At 43.1% G+C, this 18,042-nt stretch overlaps 1 protein-coding gene across 5 annotated transcripts in view; it reads right to left on the bottom strand.

The window, feature by feature from the left end:
- ITGA9 (integrin subunit alpha 9) overlaps positions 1-18,042 on the bottom strand; it is a 355,586-nt gene that overhangs the window by 48,335 nt on the left and 289,209 nt on the right. For all 5 annotated transcript variants that reach the window (XR_009505770.1, XM_059939171.1, XM_059939172.1 and 2 more), the window contains exon 23: positions 15,317-15,424. Coding sequence is in view for 4 of the 5 variants with exons in the window: in XM_059939171.1 (XP_059795154.1) it covers positions 15,317-15,424 (108 nt within the window). In the remaining variant the exon portion in view is untranslated. The remainder of the gene's footprint in view (positions 1-15,316; positions 15,425-18,042) is intronic.

The following is an 18,042-nucleotide window of genomic DNA, read 5'->3' as shown; positions in this document are numbered from 1 at the left end:
AAATTGACCCACGAGCCCAGGAACGTAACTCTTGCTCCATAATTCCATCAGCCATCTCCCCTAAGTGTTTGGCTTCTGTTGAGAAAAAAAATTACAGCCAACCTAATTCTGACCCATTTCAGGACCTGATTATTCAGCTCACATTCAGACATGTGCAGAAAGAAGGAAAAATTAAAAAAATGGTTTGAGGCCATCGCTGAAATCAGCAGACTTGTGTGTGTGTGTGTGTGTGTGTGTGTGTGTGTGTGTGTGTGTGTGAGAGAGAGAGAGAGAGAGAAAGAGAGAGAGGGAACGTTTTCATAATCTCTCTGATCAAAATTTGTGGAGTTCAAGTTTGCTCTTCAAAGCCTTCATTTCTAATAAGTGATTCAGCCCCTTATTTCAAAGTTTTACATTTTTACTTTCTCCTACATTGAAATTAAAGCAACCTCTGTTGTGGGTGAAGGGAAATTGTCAAAACATCTCTACTCAGGGATTGAAATTCAGTGCACATTTTCCGAGTTCCTGGAACGTATGAGGTGCTCATTAGATGTGCGGCAGGGTGTGTAGGTGTCTAAGGACACACACCCTATCCTAACGCCCAGAGAAATATTTGTGATGGTGATACTAACAGAGTGGGAGTAGCCAATGCTTTCATTTATTTGAGCACCTACTGCATATAGTGCTTATGTGCAGAGAGTCCGGGCACCAAACACTAGGGATGCACAGCAAACAAGACAGCCGTGACCTTTACTTCCATGGTGTTTTTAGTCTTCTGGAAGGAGACAGACAATTAAAAACAGTAATTTCAGATAGTGGTGAGTGCTATGAAGAAAACAGCACACAGGGTAATGGGACAGAAAGTTGATAGGGGGTTTGCAACTTTAGCTAAGGTGGTCAGGGTAGACCTTCCTGGAAAGGTGAACTTTGGGCTCAGATCTGCATTATGAGAAGGAACCAGCCATGCAAATATTTGGGGGAAGAGTGTTCTCAGCAGAGGCAGGTGCAAAGGCCCTGAGGCAGGACGATCTGGGAAGGCATCTGGGAGGGCTTGAGGGAAGAAAGGATGTGTAAATTGGGTCTGGAGGAATGAGTGGGCTTTCCACAGCCAGAGGGAAGGGAGAAGCATTAGTAAGGTCAGGAGGCCCAGGGAAGTGCATGGTGGGTGGGTCAGCAGCCTTCGCGGTCCAGAGTGGCTGGAAGACAGGGTCAGGGGTGAGGTTGGGGCAGAGGAGGTTGCAGAACATGGCCTGGAAAGGTGGGAGGATCATGCAGAGTTTTGGACCTCATGGTTTTGGCCACTAAGATCTCCTTGTTGATCTTTTTACAGAGAACCTCAGGGTGTCTCTGAGAGCTACACTGGGGCATTATTAAGAGTAGAAGCATGTTTTCAAATGGTAAATCAGGTCCTCCCTGCCAGAGTAACAACCGTTTGTTGATGAGGAGAGCTTGGATAAAAAGGCATAGTACTTGGGGCTCAGTTTTGTTTTGTTTAAATAAATTTGTTTTGTTTTGTTTTGTTTTTTGGCTGTGCTGGGTCTTCGTTGCTATGTGCGGGCTTTCTCTAGTTGCGGTGAGTGGGGGCTACTCTTCGTTGCGGTGTGCAGGCTTCTCATTGTCGTGGCTTCTCTTCTTGCGGAGCATGGACTCTAGGCAAGTGGGCTTCAGTAGTTGTGGCACGTGGGCTCACTAGTTGTGGCTCGTGGGCTCCAGAGTGCAGGCTCAGTAGTTGTGGCACACAGGCTTAGTTGCTCCGTGGCATGTGGGATCTTCCCGGGCCAGGGCTCGAACCCATGTCCCCTGCATTGGCAGGTGGATTCTTAACCACTGCGCCACCAGGGAGGGGCTCAGTTTTGAATTTTTATTTATTTGGAGATACTAAGAGAACAAAGAGAATGGCTTACGATGGGAAAAAGAGAACTAAAGGAACTGTGATACTTTTTGGGAAGAGAAGTGGGAAGAATGACTAAGTAAGAGCTCAACTTCTCCACAGAGGGAGCTAGGCAACTGTTTTCCATTTTAACTCAGAAAAGGTCGGGAAATTAGGGCATGATGAACTGAAGATAGTCATAAAAAATGGGATTCAAGGGATATCAGAATGGCTTAACCCGGAGAACTTGCTGGAAGCAGGGTTCTGTTGTACTAGGGAGATGTCTCGACTGTATTCTGTCCAAAGGCAGAGGGTTGGATCCCATAGCACCCCACCCCCGCCCCATCCACCCCAGGGCTGGAAATCCATCTGCCCCTACTGGAGAAGGGTTTCTTCCCCTCCCCCCTTATCTCCTCATCACATAAGCTGTATTATTAACAGTTAACTTTACATGACACCATTTACGTTACAGGATATCAGGGAAAAGAGTGAATATCACCCAAACACTTGGCATCCTGAGGAGGGTTTCTAAGCCTTGAATTCTTGTTTGCAGGAACCTCCCAACCAGGATGAGCGGTGATTTGGTTTACGGTGAGCCCTCGAATTTCTACAGAAAAAACTGAGAATGAAGGAGAGGAAGAAATTTCTACAGAAAAAACTGAGAGTGAAGGGGCTTGTGTCTCAGAAGACAAACTTACAGTTACCAAAGGGGAAAGGGGGGTAGGGCGAGGAATAAATTAGGAGGCTGGGATTAACATACATACACTACTATGTATAAAATAGATAACTAACAAGGACCTACTGTATAGCACAGGGAAGTCTACACAATATTCTGTGATAATCTATAAGGGAAAAGAATCTGAAAAAGAACATACATACATATACATATATATGTATGTATATATATAAAACTGAATCCTTGTGCCGAACACCAGAAACTTACATGATATTATAAATCAACTACACTTCAATTAAAAAAAAAAAAAAAAAAGCATGTGTTCACCAAGAGGGAAAGTAGTAGACACCGAAAAAAAAAGTGAGTTTGCTTTGGGTTATTTGCTGGGTTGCTTTAAAGTGCCAGGCTTGGCTTATGTACAGGTTATGTCTTGGCCTCCAGCAAGCCTGCTGCAGGGAGATCTCTTGTTGCAACTACCCTCCAAACATAACTAAGTCATAAAACCCAGGACTTTCCTCATGCAAAATGTGCCTTAACAGCCAGCCAGCTTCAAAAATCAGTGTTACTGTCAACTGCTGTGGCCGGCGAGATAAGTGATTCACTCTGGGAAGAGAGCTCCACCAGAGTGAGTGCTGACGAGTACACACAAAGAGACTCCTGGTTTCCAATTCGGACACGGACACCACCACGCAGGGGCCGCATGCGGGGTTGGAATTGTAAAGGAGAGAAACCAAGTAGCGCCAAAATCAAGGAAAGAGAATGATCAGAAAACACAGACTTGGCAAGGCCTTATGAACAAAGATGATCACCTTACAAACTCCTGCGACAACTTGGGTCCTCCCCCGCCCCAACCCTGAATGAAGGTCTCAGCAAGACCTGCTCTGACAGCTCTATTTAAAACCACAAACTTCCCCACTCTCACCCCCTTGCCTCCTTTATTTTTCTCCAAAGCATTTCCTATCATGTAATGTACTATACATTTTACTTGTTTATTACTTGCCTCTACCAGAATGTAAGCTACACGAGGGCTGGAAATTATTATTTTTTGTCTGTTTTGTTCCCCGTAGTAACCTAGTGCTTGCCATAGGGTGCATGCAAAGCATTTGCTGAATAAAGGAAGGTGTGGATTAAACCCCACCCCCCACCCCCCAACAGCCTTTCGTGGCAAGGACTGTCATCACCATTTTATAGATGAGGAAAGGGAAGCTCGGAGAGAATTAAGTAACATGCTTTAGACCACGGCTTCTTAGATATTAACGTGCAAAGGAATCACTGGGGATCTTGTTAAAACACAGATTCTAATTCACCAAGTCTGGGTGGCACCTGAGATTCCACCTTTCTACATTTGTCACTTCCAGGTGATGCTATGGCTGCTGGACAGCTACAAGTCCAGACAAAACGGTGTTATGAGGCCTTGTAGTGGCTCTACAGTTTAGTGGTCAAGAGCAGACATCAACCTAGCTATTTACTGACCCTGTGACCTTGGCCGTCCCTTTGTCTTTGCCTCTGTTTCCTCATCAAACTATCATGAAAATTAAAAGAATTTGTCCAGGTAAAGTATTTAGTACAGTTCCTCAACTATAGTAAGTTCTTAATAAAAATTTATTATCATTATTATTGTTGTTATTAATATTACTACTACTTTTTTTAGCCTAAACCTAACAGCTCCTTCTCAGAATACTAATGGAGTATTATTATTTTCTACTTCACCAACACAGGAAAAGCCTACATTTAAGCTGAGAACGATGACCACTCACATCTACTATCAAAAAGTTAGAAACTTCTACTATATATACTATGTGAGAATTCTGAGGCAGGATCTGAAAAGTGGAATTGTTGGTATTCGTATTTTAAATTCTGATAGTTACTGTCAAATTGCCCTTCACACCAACAGTATTTGGGAGTGCCCATTTGCCCTCATCTTAACCAACAATGGATATTAACAGTCTTTTAGATTTTTGCCAGTTTAATGGGGGGAAAGACCTCATTTTCATTTGAGTTTGCATTGCTCTGATTACTGGTAAGGCTAATGTTTATTTGCCATTAAATTTTTTTATATGTTTGTCATTAAAATTTCTTCTTTTGTGAATTTCCCGTTCCTATCCCTTCACCCATTTTTATAATTTTTGGCATTTTCCTTATTGATTTGTAGAAGTTATTTATATATTATTTGTCTGTGAACTATGTTGCCAGTATATTCTCCCAAATATCTTTTAGTTTTGTTTATGATGTATTTTGATCACACAAGATTTTGGTATTTGTATAGATTTAAATTTGTCAGCCTTCTCTTATGGGTTCTAGAATTTATGACTTGCTTATGAAGAAAAGCTTTCCCATCTAAAGATTATGAAAATATTCAGCACTTTCTACTAATACTTCTTCTTCTTCTTTACATATAACTTTTTCATCCATCTGTTTTTTTTCTAAGTGAGGTACAGGTTTTCCGTAATTTCTTCCCAGATGGATAAGACAATTTTCTTCATTTATTGTGAAGGAGTTTATATACCTCGATTGTTTGGGGGTGATTATTTCATCAGATATTTCTTCTGCTCCCTCCTCTCTATCCTCTCCTCTGGAACTCTAAATATGTGTATTTTGTTATGCTTTATGGTGTCCCCACGTCTCTGAGGCTTTACTTCTTTTTCTTTACAGTTGACCCTTCTTATCCACAGGCTCTGCATCTGTGGATCCAATCAACCACAGATTGAAAATATTTGGGAAAAAAAATTCCAGAAAGTTCCAAAAAGCAAAGCTTGAATTTGTTGCCTTCCAGCAACTATTTATGTAGCATTTACATTGTATTTACAACTATTTATTACATAGCATTTACTTTGTATTAGTTATTATAAATAACCTAGAGATTATTTAAAGAATATGGTAGGAAGTGTGTAGGTTATATGCAAATACTATGCCATTTTATATAAGGGACTTGAGCATCCATGGAGTTTGGTATCCACAGGGCAGTCCTGGAATCAATCCTCCACAAATACTGAGGGATGGCTGTATTCTCTTTTCTTTCAGTTCTTTTTTGGTTTTGCTTGTTTGTTTACTGAGTTGCCAGGACTATTCTGTGGAGCCTGTTTCTCATGAAGTGTGTAGCCTTTGACGTCTCTGCTCAGTAATTTTTTCTACATTGTTTTTATTTTTAAACCTGGTTTCCTAGAGGTTGTCCTCGATCAGTATAGCTTAATTATCAGTCAATGTTTGGTCAGAGGTTGCAGAGAAATACCTTGATCCAGTAAGGCTTCCACCCTTAGCTGATGGACCTGTGTGTGGCTTGGGGAATGCATTCAAAGGTCAGGCAGTTTATAAGTGTGCCCAAGCTTTTACTTGCGGCATTCACAAAGCCTCATATTGCGTCAATTGATTCTCTTGGATTTTCTAGGGAGACAATAACATTGTTTGCAATAGGGATACTTTGGTTTCTTTCTTGACAATAAAGGTTATTCATTTCTTTTTATTCCTATGACGTCCAACACTGCTAAACTGGAGAGACAAAAGCAGGAACTCATGCCTCCACTCCGCAGGTGGGACAGCTCCTAATGTTCCAGCATCAGGTGGGAGTTTTCTATAGGTTCTGATAGGGGACCTTTGTCAAGCCGAGGAAGTTCCCTTCCATGCCTTCCTTACTAGAAGTTAAAAAAAAAAAAAGTGGATGTTAAATTTAATTTTTGACTTTTTAGAAGCCCTCATCAAGACAATCATCTGGTTATATCATCTTTCATCCCTTTACTATTAATAGAGTGAATAATGTTAATCAATTTCTTTATGGAGAATCAACCTAGCATTCCTGGATTACATCCTTCTTTACTCAGGATAGATTCTTCTTCTAAAAGGAATCGATTTGCAAACATTTAGAATTTTTGTTTCTGTTTTCAAAGCGAGTTTGGCCTGCAGTTTCCTTTTTTGTGTTAATGCCCATTCTCCATTTCTAGTTTTGGAATCACGGTTATGTTAGTATCCTAGAATGAGCTGTTCATCTTTTTCTACTCTCTCGAACAGCTTAAATAACACAGAAATTATCTGTCCCTTGAAAGCTTGGTAGAGCTTACCTAAATAGCTATCTGGGTCTGGTGCTTTTTTAAGGCACAAGTCTTTGAGTACACTTCATTTTTCTTTAATTATACAAGGTTCAGGTGTACAGCATTATAATTTGATGTCTGTACACTACTCATATTTTTTCCTGAGGTAATTGGTCTAGCTGGATTTTTTACCTCATAACACTTCTTTTAGGCTTTTTATATTTGCAGGCATTATATTGTGAAAATAACATCTTATAATTTAAAAATCTTCTCCATGTGAGTGTAGTTCTTTGATCATTTCTAGGGTTGTTTTTTGGCATTACAACTCTTTTTCATTTCCTGATCAAATTTGCTATAGGTTCATCTATTTTACTGGACAAAAAAAAGCCCCCGTTTTTAGTTTTATTGATGTAGAATACTTTTGATTTTTTTCCATTTCACGACTTTTGCTTTATCTTCAATGATATCTTCACTTTACTTTCTTACAGTTGAATTTATTTTATTGTCCTTTTACTAGCTCTTGTTGTCAATTTAGGTCACTTATTTTCAGTCTTTCCTGTTTTCTGTATATGAGTAGTGACATTTTCTTCTGTGTGGGTTTTGTCTACAACCATTAGTTTTGATATGAACAAGCTTTCACTGTCTTTCATTTCTAATTTGTTTATTCCTTCCTCTTTGATTTCTTTTTTATCTAAAAAGTAAATTAAGATGGTGTTTAAAAATTCCCAAATAGTTCTGTTTTTGGTTGGTTGTTTGGCTAAACTTTTGTTGTCAACTTCCAAGTTTATTGCATTGTGGTCTGAGAATGTGGCTTGTATTACTTTGACTTTTGAAATTCTATTGGGATTTGCTTTTGTAGTGCAATACATGGGTAATTTGTGAATGTTCACATATGCTTGAAAAGAATGTGCATTCCCTTATTTACATACTAGGAACTCTACTAATTGCTCCATATACATTAACTTCTTCCATCCTCACCATGTGAAGTAGATAGTCCATTTCACAGAGGAGGAAAATAAGCTTGGAGAATTTAGGTGACTTCCTCAAGGTTACCAAAAGCTGGTAAGCAGGCAAGTACTAATGAAACCCAGACATTCTGACTCATTCTGTCTTGGTCTTTCTCTCTCTAAGAGATCACAATTGTTAGTTGCATTATTCAAATACTCATGATTTTTGAGGACAGTGTATTAAATTTTCCTGTAGTAACTGTGAATGTGTAAATTTCTCCTTGTTTTTCTGTCAGGTATTACTTTATATGTTTTTTATACCTATGTGATTGGTTATATAAAAATTCATTTATATTACAAATTATCATTGGATTGTATCTTTAATCATTCTGAAATACATTTTTTTGGCCCTGTTTAACAATTTTTTTGCTTCAATTCTATTTCGTTATTAATATTCTTATGCCTGTTTTCTTTTTGTTAGCATTTGCCTTATCTTTTTTTGAATGCCTTACATTATGGGTCATTTTTAAAGGTGTGTCTCTTACAAGTAACTTATGCCTGGGTCAAAAAAAAAAACCCATCTGAAAGTCTGTCTTTCACTAAGGCATTTTAATTCATTCTCAATTATTCTGATTATTGATATATTTGGATTTATTCTTGCCATCTCATATATATATACATGTAAAAATTTTTTTTCTCCTTCACCTGCTTCTTCATGAGTTCTTTCTTTTTAAGTGCTTCTTATTCTTTAGTGGTTTGGATGTCCTACATTGCTTTTATTCTTCTAAGTTGCCATTAAAATTTTTGCACGTTTAAAGTTTATTTTTATCAAAGCCTTGAGTTAATTGGTACACAAACTTTTCCCCCGAACAAGACAAGAATCTTGGCTTGCTTTCACTTCCATCTTGCCAGCCTCCTAACTCTTATATTGAGAGCATTTAGATCCTCATTCCAGATTGTTAACAGTTTAACTGGCTTTTTTTGGGTCCTTTTGTACTACATTCTTGAGAAATCCCTCAAGTTTCCAGTCCACTACTTTATTCTTTTATATCCATTCTACTACACAGCTCATATACTAAGGTTTTTATTTGAATGATCAAAATTTTAAATTTACAAAACTCTTTATTCTATTTCATGGGAATACTGTCTTTTTGCATCTCTCTGAAGACATCAGTCTTGTTCATTCTAAAATCTTCTTCTGTTTGCCTCGTTAATATAACCTCTGGTGTTAGTTATTCTTTTGATAGCAGTTGGTGCCTCGCTGTCCTGGGGTAGATGCTCCTCATTAAGTGGGTGATTCTTGGTGGTCTGCTCATCTTCTGTCTGTTCTGTTGACTGAGTCTACCTCTGGTGACTGGGGAGTGGGCAGTGCGCCCAGGAGGGGTGTGCACAGTAGTACAGGGGGAAGTACCTGTGCTTTGAAGTCAGACAGATCTGACTACAAACCCAGCTCTATTACTTACCAGCTGTGTGATGTTGGGCAAGTCTTTGAGTCCTGGTTCCTTAACTTGGGATAATGACCTTACCTTATGGAGCTGCTGTGTGGATTAAATTTAACAGCACATAAAAAAAGCCACTAAAGCCTCAGGACAGCAGTAAGTGGTATTCATTTTTTGTCAGTTATTCAGGAGAAATTTATTCACTCTTTAGCCTTTGATCAAATGTGATCGATTTGATGGTCCCAACACCACTTTCATTAAGCAGATCTGTCTTCCCCAGATCATCCTTGGGCAAAACAATTCAGTCTTCCATTTCTAAGTTTAAGCTACTGTGTGGTCACTGATATATCAGGTGCATCTTTTCTTCATAGGGATATGGAGATCCTCATCACAAATTAATTAAGGTTCCAGTATCAACTGACTCATTTTGGCAGAAATTAGATCATGGGCAGCCTTGTCTGGTGCACATGCACTGGCGGGGGGGAGGGGGAAGGTTATAATTTACTAAGATATAAGTCTTGCCACCAACTTGGATATTCTAATGAATACAGGTATTGATATTATATTGATATCAATATCCTAATGGTACCCTATGGCAAAGTTATTGATGTGTCTCCTTGGAATATTATCCCTCATTCCCACCCAATTTTACTTCCTGGAAATCATGTCAGTTCTTTAGAATCACTGCCCAGTAGTAGGGACAGAACAAACCAGAGAGGTAAACCTTTTCAGATAGTTTTGCAGAAGGAAGAAAGAAGGGTATGGTATTTATTTCATGTTTCTTCTAGATTACTTTTAGAGTTTTTTGAAAGACCCAGGACTTTCACCTGGAATAAAGTTCCAGCCCTTCGCTCTCTGTAAGTCATTTATAACTTTTTTCTTCCTGCATATTATTAGAAGCCAAACCCCTAAGCCTCCTTCTCCAGTGTTAGAAAGTTGCTCACAGACAGGTTTTCAGTGTCAACACCTGAAGCTTGAGTCCTGAGACGACCTCCCATTCTTTCCCCTGAACCTTCATCCCCTGTGAGTAAACTTAAGTTTGGAGCAGGATCCCACCCAAGTTCAAAAGGTCTTGCCTTCATGAGCCATAAAGCTTGTGACATATGTGCTACCTTGGCCCTCTCTTAGGCCTGTGCTCAGGGGCTCTGCTAAAAGGCCCATCTCTGCAGCAGGCCCACAACAAAGTGAGGTCGTTACAGTTTCCAGGCAGGTTCCTATCAAGCTGTGTGAGAGAAGCTGTATCCTCAATCCAAACAGGAACCTTCTCTCTCAGGAGCAAGTGCCTATGGCTTGTCTCACACGGGTAGTCAGGCCCACAGAAGCCACTCTCCCCTGCAGCAGCCCGATCATTTGCCGGCAACGTCCACGACGTGTGCTTAGCCTCGGGGAGCAGGGCGCCTGGCCTTCCCCAATCCTAAGTCAAGAGAAATGAAGGTGCGGGTCCATGAGCAAACAGAGATGATGCACCCCAGAATGAATGATGCACCCCAGAACCTCACCAACTGTCACGGGAAATGACAGTGGTTTAGCACTCCCTGTCACACTGCCAAGAAATCCATCTGCTGCACGCCCTGCAGAAGGCGTAGAGAACAGTCACCTTTGCCTGTATGTATAAGAGGTGGGCAGAGAGAATGGAGAACCAGGTAGGGCCTCCACTGTACTCCTACACACGCTGACCACTCCCTCTGTCTGGAATGTTCTCATCACGTGTTCTCCTGGTGAACGTCTACACATCCCCTAAGCCCTGACTCCAAAAGCCTGCTTCATGAAGCATTTGCTGTCCCCTCCCCAGGGTGGGGTCCATACCTCTGTACATCCCTGGGTCTGGGCGTGCCTCCATGACTGCATTTGGTACGTGGCACTGCAGTTACATTTCACAGATCTGCCTCCTGCTAGACTGAATTTCTGCCAGTGTTGCGTGATTTATTCCTCTTAGTAGAGCCTGGAACATCATTGGTGCTTTCTCTGCCAGTGTTTGCAGAATAAATCAAGGATGATCTAGCACTTGTGATGATTTTTATTTATTTTTATCACTTCAACTATCAACATGCACTGTACCTCTGGGGGAAATGTCTACTCTGCTATAACTTTTAGTTATTCATCTTTATTTTATTTATTTATTTATTTTTCGGCTGCACTGCGTGGCATGTGGGATCTTAGTTCCCCAACCAGGGATCGAACCCGGGCCCCCTGCAGTGGAAGTGCGGAGTCTTAACCACTGGACCGCCAGGGAAGTCCCTGTGATGATTCTTATTTTAGATGGGCCAGAGAAGTCTGTCATTCTTCCCCTCTCTCACTCTCTCTGTTATTTTCATGGTCCTCCCACTAGGCCTCCTGATGGTCTCTAGGGTCGTGGTGGCCTGCCCATGCTTTGGCTGTGCTGTGGGGAGTCGAGCGTCCCCACAGGACTCGGCACAACCCCAGTGGGTGGCGGGCAATGGAAACTGCAGGTCGTTCCTCAGGCCACCACCAAGGCTGTTTCTAAATAAAACACAAGCAGGGTGGTGGGGCTTGGAACACTTGCTCTGAGGGAAGGAGACCAGGAACCTCAGCTGGGTGGACACAGAAAGGAGTCCCACTGCACTAGGCTTCCTGTACTAATCTCTCCCACGTGAGCAAAGGCACTCTCCACTCACAGGCAGCTTGACCTCAAAAAACACTTCGGGAGAACAAAAGACTCTCTGGTGAAGTGTAGAGGCAGGTCTGTCCTGTCCAGGGACCCTGGCTGCAGCCCCAGACACTTCTGAATGAATTCTGAACCAACAGTTAGAAAACTGTGTTGCAGAGTCGGGGCCTTAGGTGGGGTGATAGCTCAGACCCGTGGGGTCAGCCAGCACGCCCACCCTCAGCAATCTATACAGATGATGGATACCACGGGCACTGTTGAAGGGAGAGAAACAATCTGAGGGTCCCGTGGTGTGTGGGGAGGGATGGAAGATACGTCCTCTCTCAATGCCTGCTCTCTGCTCCTGGGCTTCAGCTGGCTGAGGAGGTAGCTGGCTCCTGGCTGCCCAGGGGCCTGTCCAAGACTGGGGGATGGTGGTGGCTGAGGGTGGGGTACGGGGGGATGCCACCAGGCCTTAGGGGCCTCTCCTAGTGTAATACAGGGAAGGAGTACTGGTTTCTCCTAATAGGAGTGAGTCTGACTTGCACCAAACCACCCAAATGCCCAGAACAAGAGCCCCACTCTATTCAAAGTCCCGAAAGGCCAGAGTGGAGGACGTCGCGAGCTGTATGACCTGCCCCAGTAGGCATTCTTGGGCGCTGCTGAGCAAGGGAGGGGCCGAGGCTGGGAACCTGGCTGAGCTGCAGGACGCCCTTGCTCTCAGCCCTGTGGGCTTTAGGGTAGAGGGTGTGCTGCCCACCAGCCTCTGAAACAGTACCTGGGACTCTTGCCTCATCACTGCATCCATCACGCACTGGCTTTTACGTTTCTAATCTCATCATCGCTCTGGTCTCCGGTGATGACTGTCCATGAGAACACAGTACTTCACTACTTGCTTAGTGAGAATTTGCCAGTGAGCTTGATTTTCCATACCACACAAACGCCAAGGGCCTCTGAATACGGGCTGGTGTATCCAAGCAAAGGCTTGGCCGTCCTTGAGAATTCTGTTACATACTTTTGAAAATTCTCAGTACCGGTTTGAAAATCCAAAGGGTCTGCTTCTGAGAACTCAGAGAACGGAATGCAGGCAGCTCACAGCACTTGGGTTTTCAAGAGTCCACTCAGCTGGATGATCAGTCAGGCAGTTCTGCAAATCGTCAGAAAAACCACTTCTCATGCCTTCCCGCCAAGCCAGCTATTTATAAACACGTCCCAAAGTCCTTTTGAGTGGCTCCTGCTCGGTCTGATGATCAGTAAAGAGAAAAGGGGGTGGACTTGGTGCTGACATACTTTCAGAATCCGAGTGACTTACATTTCTTATTTTGCTCAATAAATAATTTTGTCCATGGGGGAGCATTTTTCTCTACGACATTATAGATGTTTATGTGAACGGCTCATAGAACATGCTCTGTGAGGAGAGCATCCCTAGCTGTGGGGACAAGGTGGAGTGGCTGGTGAGATGAACATTATGTAAGGGGGCAGATGGGAGCATGTGGGTGGCAGGAACCTCACGCTAAGCTCAAACCGTGGTAGCTGTAGGTGCAGAACACCGGGGGGCTTTTCTACCGCTGTTTCAGCAGAGCGCCCAGGCACGGGCACTTTGTGGAGCAGGAATGGAATACCGTGAGTGGTGGGGATGGCCAAGCAGGCAAGCCAGGAGGGGCACATGTTCCGCGTTCAACATTTCCCGTGGTCCAGGGTTTCAGCCCACGTGACCCAAGAGGACAGCAATGCGGGAAACCATCATTGCCATCACATGACGCTTTCTGAGCCTCCTGTGCGCTCAGATGTGTCACATGCCATGGGTCTTGCTGCCCTGATTTTCAAGCTATCCATGGAGAGACTGTCCCTTTGTCTGGCTAGCTGTCCCTCATGTGCCCGTGCAAGAGGAACAATTCAGTGGTGCCCTCAACGTGGACCACACTCTCTCTCCTTATGTAGTGACTCTCTCAACCATCACACACCCTCCCTCCCAGGAAGGGTCACCCTCACACCCAGCCACTCCAGACTCTCAGGCACACTGAGGCGATTTTTATCAGCATGAAACTTTTCCTGAATTCATGTAGAAAGAGTAAATGACTCTTTCTTTTGTTTTATACTGTGGGTTTTTTCTTTCAGTCCAATATCAAATATTGATTGAGCATATAATATATGCCAAGCATTGCATATAGGAGGCCCTGGAAATACAGCAGTGAGCAGACAGAAATCCCCGTCCTTATATTGTATGGGGCCAGGAGGAGGCAGATAATCTAGTCAAATAGGGAAATACATGGTATGTCAGCTGGTGATGAGGGTGATGGTGAAATACAAGCAGGAAAAGGGGGTGAGGGGTGCTGGGACAAAGGCTGGTCAGGGAGGGCCTCTTTGAGGAGGTGATATCTGAGTAAGCACCAGGAGGATGTGAGGGCGGAGGTCACGTGGCTCTCTGGGGGAGGGCGTGCTGGGTAGAGGGAAGATCCAGTGCAAAATTCAGGAGGTGGGAGAGTATCTGCCATGCTCTAGGGCCAGCAAGGAGGCAGGATGACTGCGGTAGAGAGAGTGGCGAAGAGGAGGAGGAGGAGGAGAGGTCAGAGGGGGCAGGAGACAGACTGTGAGGTTGGCTGAGGTGCTGGAAGAATCTGCGGGGTAAGTGAGCCACTGGAGGGTTTTCAGCAGAGGATGACATGACCTGACTTAGATTTTGGAAGGCTGGCTCTGCCGCTGGGGCAAGAACAGATGGCAGGGGTGCCAAGGCAGGAGCAGGGACCCGAGTGAGGGGGCCACTGCAATAACCCAGATGACAGATGACAGTGCCTTGGGCCAGGGTGCTGGCAGTAGAAGGGTCAAAAGCGGTAACATTCTGATTTGTTGAGAAGGCAGAGACATCAGATTTTCTGACGGATCAGATGTGAATTGTGGGGAAAAGGCATCAAGGGTGACTCAAGCAATTGGAAGGACTGAGTAGCTGTCGCTGAGATGCAGAAGGTCGTGGGGGGAAGCAGGTTTGGAGGGGTACTGTTGAGAGTTCAGCTGTGCAGAAGACTGAGATTCCTGTTAGGCATCCAGGTAGAGATGGCCTGAAGGTAGTTAACTGTCAAAGTCTGGGATTCATGGGAGAGATCTGGGCTGGAGAGAGAAACATCTGGTGTCATCAGCACAGACTGAATATAAAGCCATGAGTCTGGGGGAGATCTCTAAGATTAAGGGTGGTAAAAAAGAGACCCTGGGCCCTGTAGAAGTTGGGGAGATGAGGAGAAAACCAGTGAGAAAGGAGAAACCAAGGGAATGTGATGTCCTAGAAGCCAAGGAGGTGGGCGGAACGATCATATCCTAGTTGAGAGAAAATCATCTACAGCTGACTTGGGATCAAGTTGAATGGCATATTCTGCACATGAACTTGAGTTTCAACCTACATTTCTGTCCTATGAATGAATCCTTCACCCTCCAGGCATCAGTGACCCTATGAGAATCTTTATGAGTGCTGGGGATCTTCCCCTTAGAAAAACACATTCAGATACGCACAAGACTACAGACAGTTGCTGGTGGTTCCCAGAGCCAGTAAAGCCCATCCCAGAAGTCAGGTTCATAACTGACGCTTGCCCATCCCCAAAGCGGTCTTCTCATGGCATGAACCAAGCTGTCTCAATGTAGAAATTCAGGTGTTGCAGGTCTCCTGGCTTCTCCAGGTATGTTTCCAAAGGTAGAATGAGTTAACCTTTCTGGGCTCTTGGGTGGAATACAAAATGTGAATGGGCTGGCTTGAGCCTGAAAGCAAGTGTGAAAACAAATGAGAACTCACCACCATCTCCTGCACATGAAACATCTCAGCTCCTCCAGGTGACAGGCGACTGGGGAAAGAGATGCTGACAGATGACCCAGGAAGGGTGCTTGGCCCAGTGTTATAGACCTGTGGGTGTGAGACACACACGGCAAGTTTTAATAGAAATAGAGATCTTCATTTCACGTCCTGCAATATATACTCTAAAATCCTTTGAAATGATACACAGAGATACTAGGGTTTAGGATACAGAAGGTCATGACTTGAAGTGAAGTGAAATATCAAATGATAAGAGATTTCAATGAAATAGAAATTTTTCGAATATGCATTTAACATCCCCAAACCTTCAAATTACCTTCTTACCCTTTAGCATTTTCTTGTATTCTTCCAGCTAAAAATTATATTTCTTTTTACACACCTGGAAATTTACTCATAGACTATTACACTTGGTGGGGATTCAGAAATAATCTAGACCAGTAATTCTCGAACTTTAACACATATCAGAATAACCAGATGGGCTTGTCAAAACATAGATTGGGGCAAGGTCATGTCCAGAGTTTCTGCAGTTGTAGGTCTGGTTGGGAGGAGGTGGGTGGAGGCTAAAGGATTTGCATTTCTAATGAGTTCCCAGGAGATGCTGATGTTGCTGGCCCAGGAAACATACTTTGAGAACCACTTATTTGGTCCAACGCCTTTCCTTTTACAGTTTGAGGTAACTGAGACCCTCAAAGAAAAAGTGGGTTGTCCCCAAACCAAATGACCTAACTTACAGAAAGGGCTGTTTTTACTATACTATCTAGCTGGTTTGGTTTCTCCATAACTTACAGCTTATCACTTGCTAATACTGTTTGATGACACCTGTGCACCTCTTTTCTGTCCCAGCATTTGGTCCTGTAAACTTTACCCCTCTCATTCCCACCACAGTCCTCCCTATTTTCCGTTTCCAGCAGCCCATTATCTCCTGAGAAATGAGAGAAAAGATGGCGGCCACAAAAAGACCGATACAGGGAAGGAGATGGAGCAAAGGCTGAACACGAAACTCAAGGAAGAAATGGAAGATGAAGGAGAGTAAAAGAGATGGGTAGATGTGTAGAGATAGAAAGTAGATTAGTGGTTGCCTAGGGCTGGGGGGAAGGGAGAATGAGGAGTGTGGCAGGCAGAAGAATGGCTTCCCAAAGATGTCCATGTCCTAATCCGTGGAAACTGAGTATATCACATGGCAAGGGGGATTTCAGGTTGCTAGTCAGCTGACTTTAAAATCGAGAGATGATCTTGGATTATCCAGGTGGGTGCAATGTAATGGCAAGGGTCCTTATATAGGGAAGTGGGAGACAGAGTCAGAATCAGGGAGATGTATTGTAAAAGAGATCCAACTGGCCATTGTTGGCTTTGAAGATGAAGGGGGCCATGAGCCAAAGAATGCGGCAGCCTCTAGAAGCTGGAAAAGGTAAGAAAACGGATTCTTCCCTAGAACCTCCAGAAAGGAACGCAGCCCTGCTGACACCTTGCTTTTAGCCCAATGAAACCCTTTCAGGCTTCTGTCCTCCAGAACTGTAAGATAATAAATTTGGCATAAAGTTCACAGTAATTTGTTATAGCAGCAGTAGGAGACTAATATACGGAATGACTGCTAATGGGTATGGAGTTTCTTTTTGGGTGATGAAAATGTTCTAAAATTAGATTATGGTGACAGTTGCACAATTCTGTATAAACAGAATTGTGGAAAAAGTCATTGCCTTGCACACTTTAAACAGGTAAACTCTAAGGTATGTGTCTCAAAGATGTTATTTTTTAAAATTAATTTTTATTGGAGTATGGTTGCTTTACAATGTTGTGCCAGCCTCCACTGCACAACAAAATGAATCAGCCATACACATACAGATGACCCCTCCCTTTTGGACTTCCCTCCCATTTAGGTTACCACAGTGCATTAGGTAGAGTGCCCTGTGCTATACAGTAGGTTCCCATCAGTTGTCTATTTTATACATAGTATCAATAATGTACATGAGATATTATTTAAAAAAAAAAAAAAGATGGGTAGGAGCAAGAGAGAGGAAGAAATGAAACACTGCTTGGTGGCCTGGGGGCTAGACAGAGAATTCAGGGATTCAGGGCATCTCTGAAGCTGAGGTCAGAAGGGCAGAGCCAGGAGACGGGCTGGACAAGTCACCGGGTCTTCACACTTGACAGAACGTATAAGGATCTAGCTCCAGCAAGCTCTTCCCTAGAAAAGCATGTTTTCGTTTTTTGCAATAGTGAGTTCTGCTTCAGAGAACAGACACAAAAAACGGTTGAGTGGATGAGCAGTTGTTGGCAACTCTTGATTCAGAAAGAACACAATTCACCCATAACAACAACCCTAAGGCACAAGAAAAGGAAGGAATATCCAACCAGGATGGAAATAGCTAATTTGAAGTGAAATGTGAGAGCACAGAATTGAAGAGAAACCTATTGACCTGTCTGGGAAATCCCAACTAAAGCACAAGTGGGGGGAAGAAAAGAAGATTATGATTTTGTTTTGCATGATTTCATCCATCAAAACCAGACGGATGGGAGAGCTTACATTACCTTATTTATTTATTTTTAACAAATGTCTTAACGTCTGACTCTCTGCAAATGTTCTTGTGTAACATCTGTATTATTTTTCATCATTTTTCAGGTGAGGGAAATGACTGATGATGCAAAAAAAAAAAAAAAAAACCAGCCAACTATCAATGGTCAACAAATTATTACGTCTCTGTTAAGAA

Source organism: Balaenoptera ricei, chromosome 11 (genome assembly GCF_028023285.1).
Source record: "Balaenoptera ricei isolate mBalRic1 chromosome 11, mBalRic1.hap2, whole genome shotgun sequence".
Classification (NCBI taxonomy): Eukaryota; Metazoa; Chordata; class Mammalia; order Artiodactyla; family Balaenopteridae; genus Balaenoptera; species Balaenoptera ricei.
This window is presented reverse-complemented; position numbering and strand designations above follow the sequence as displayed.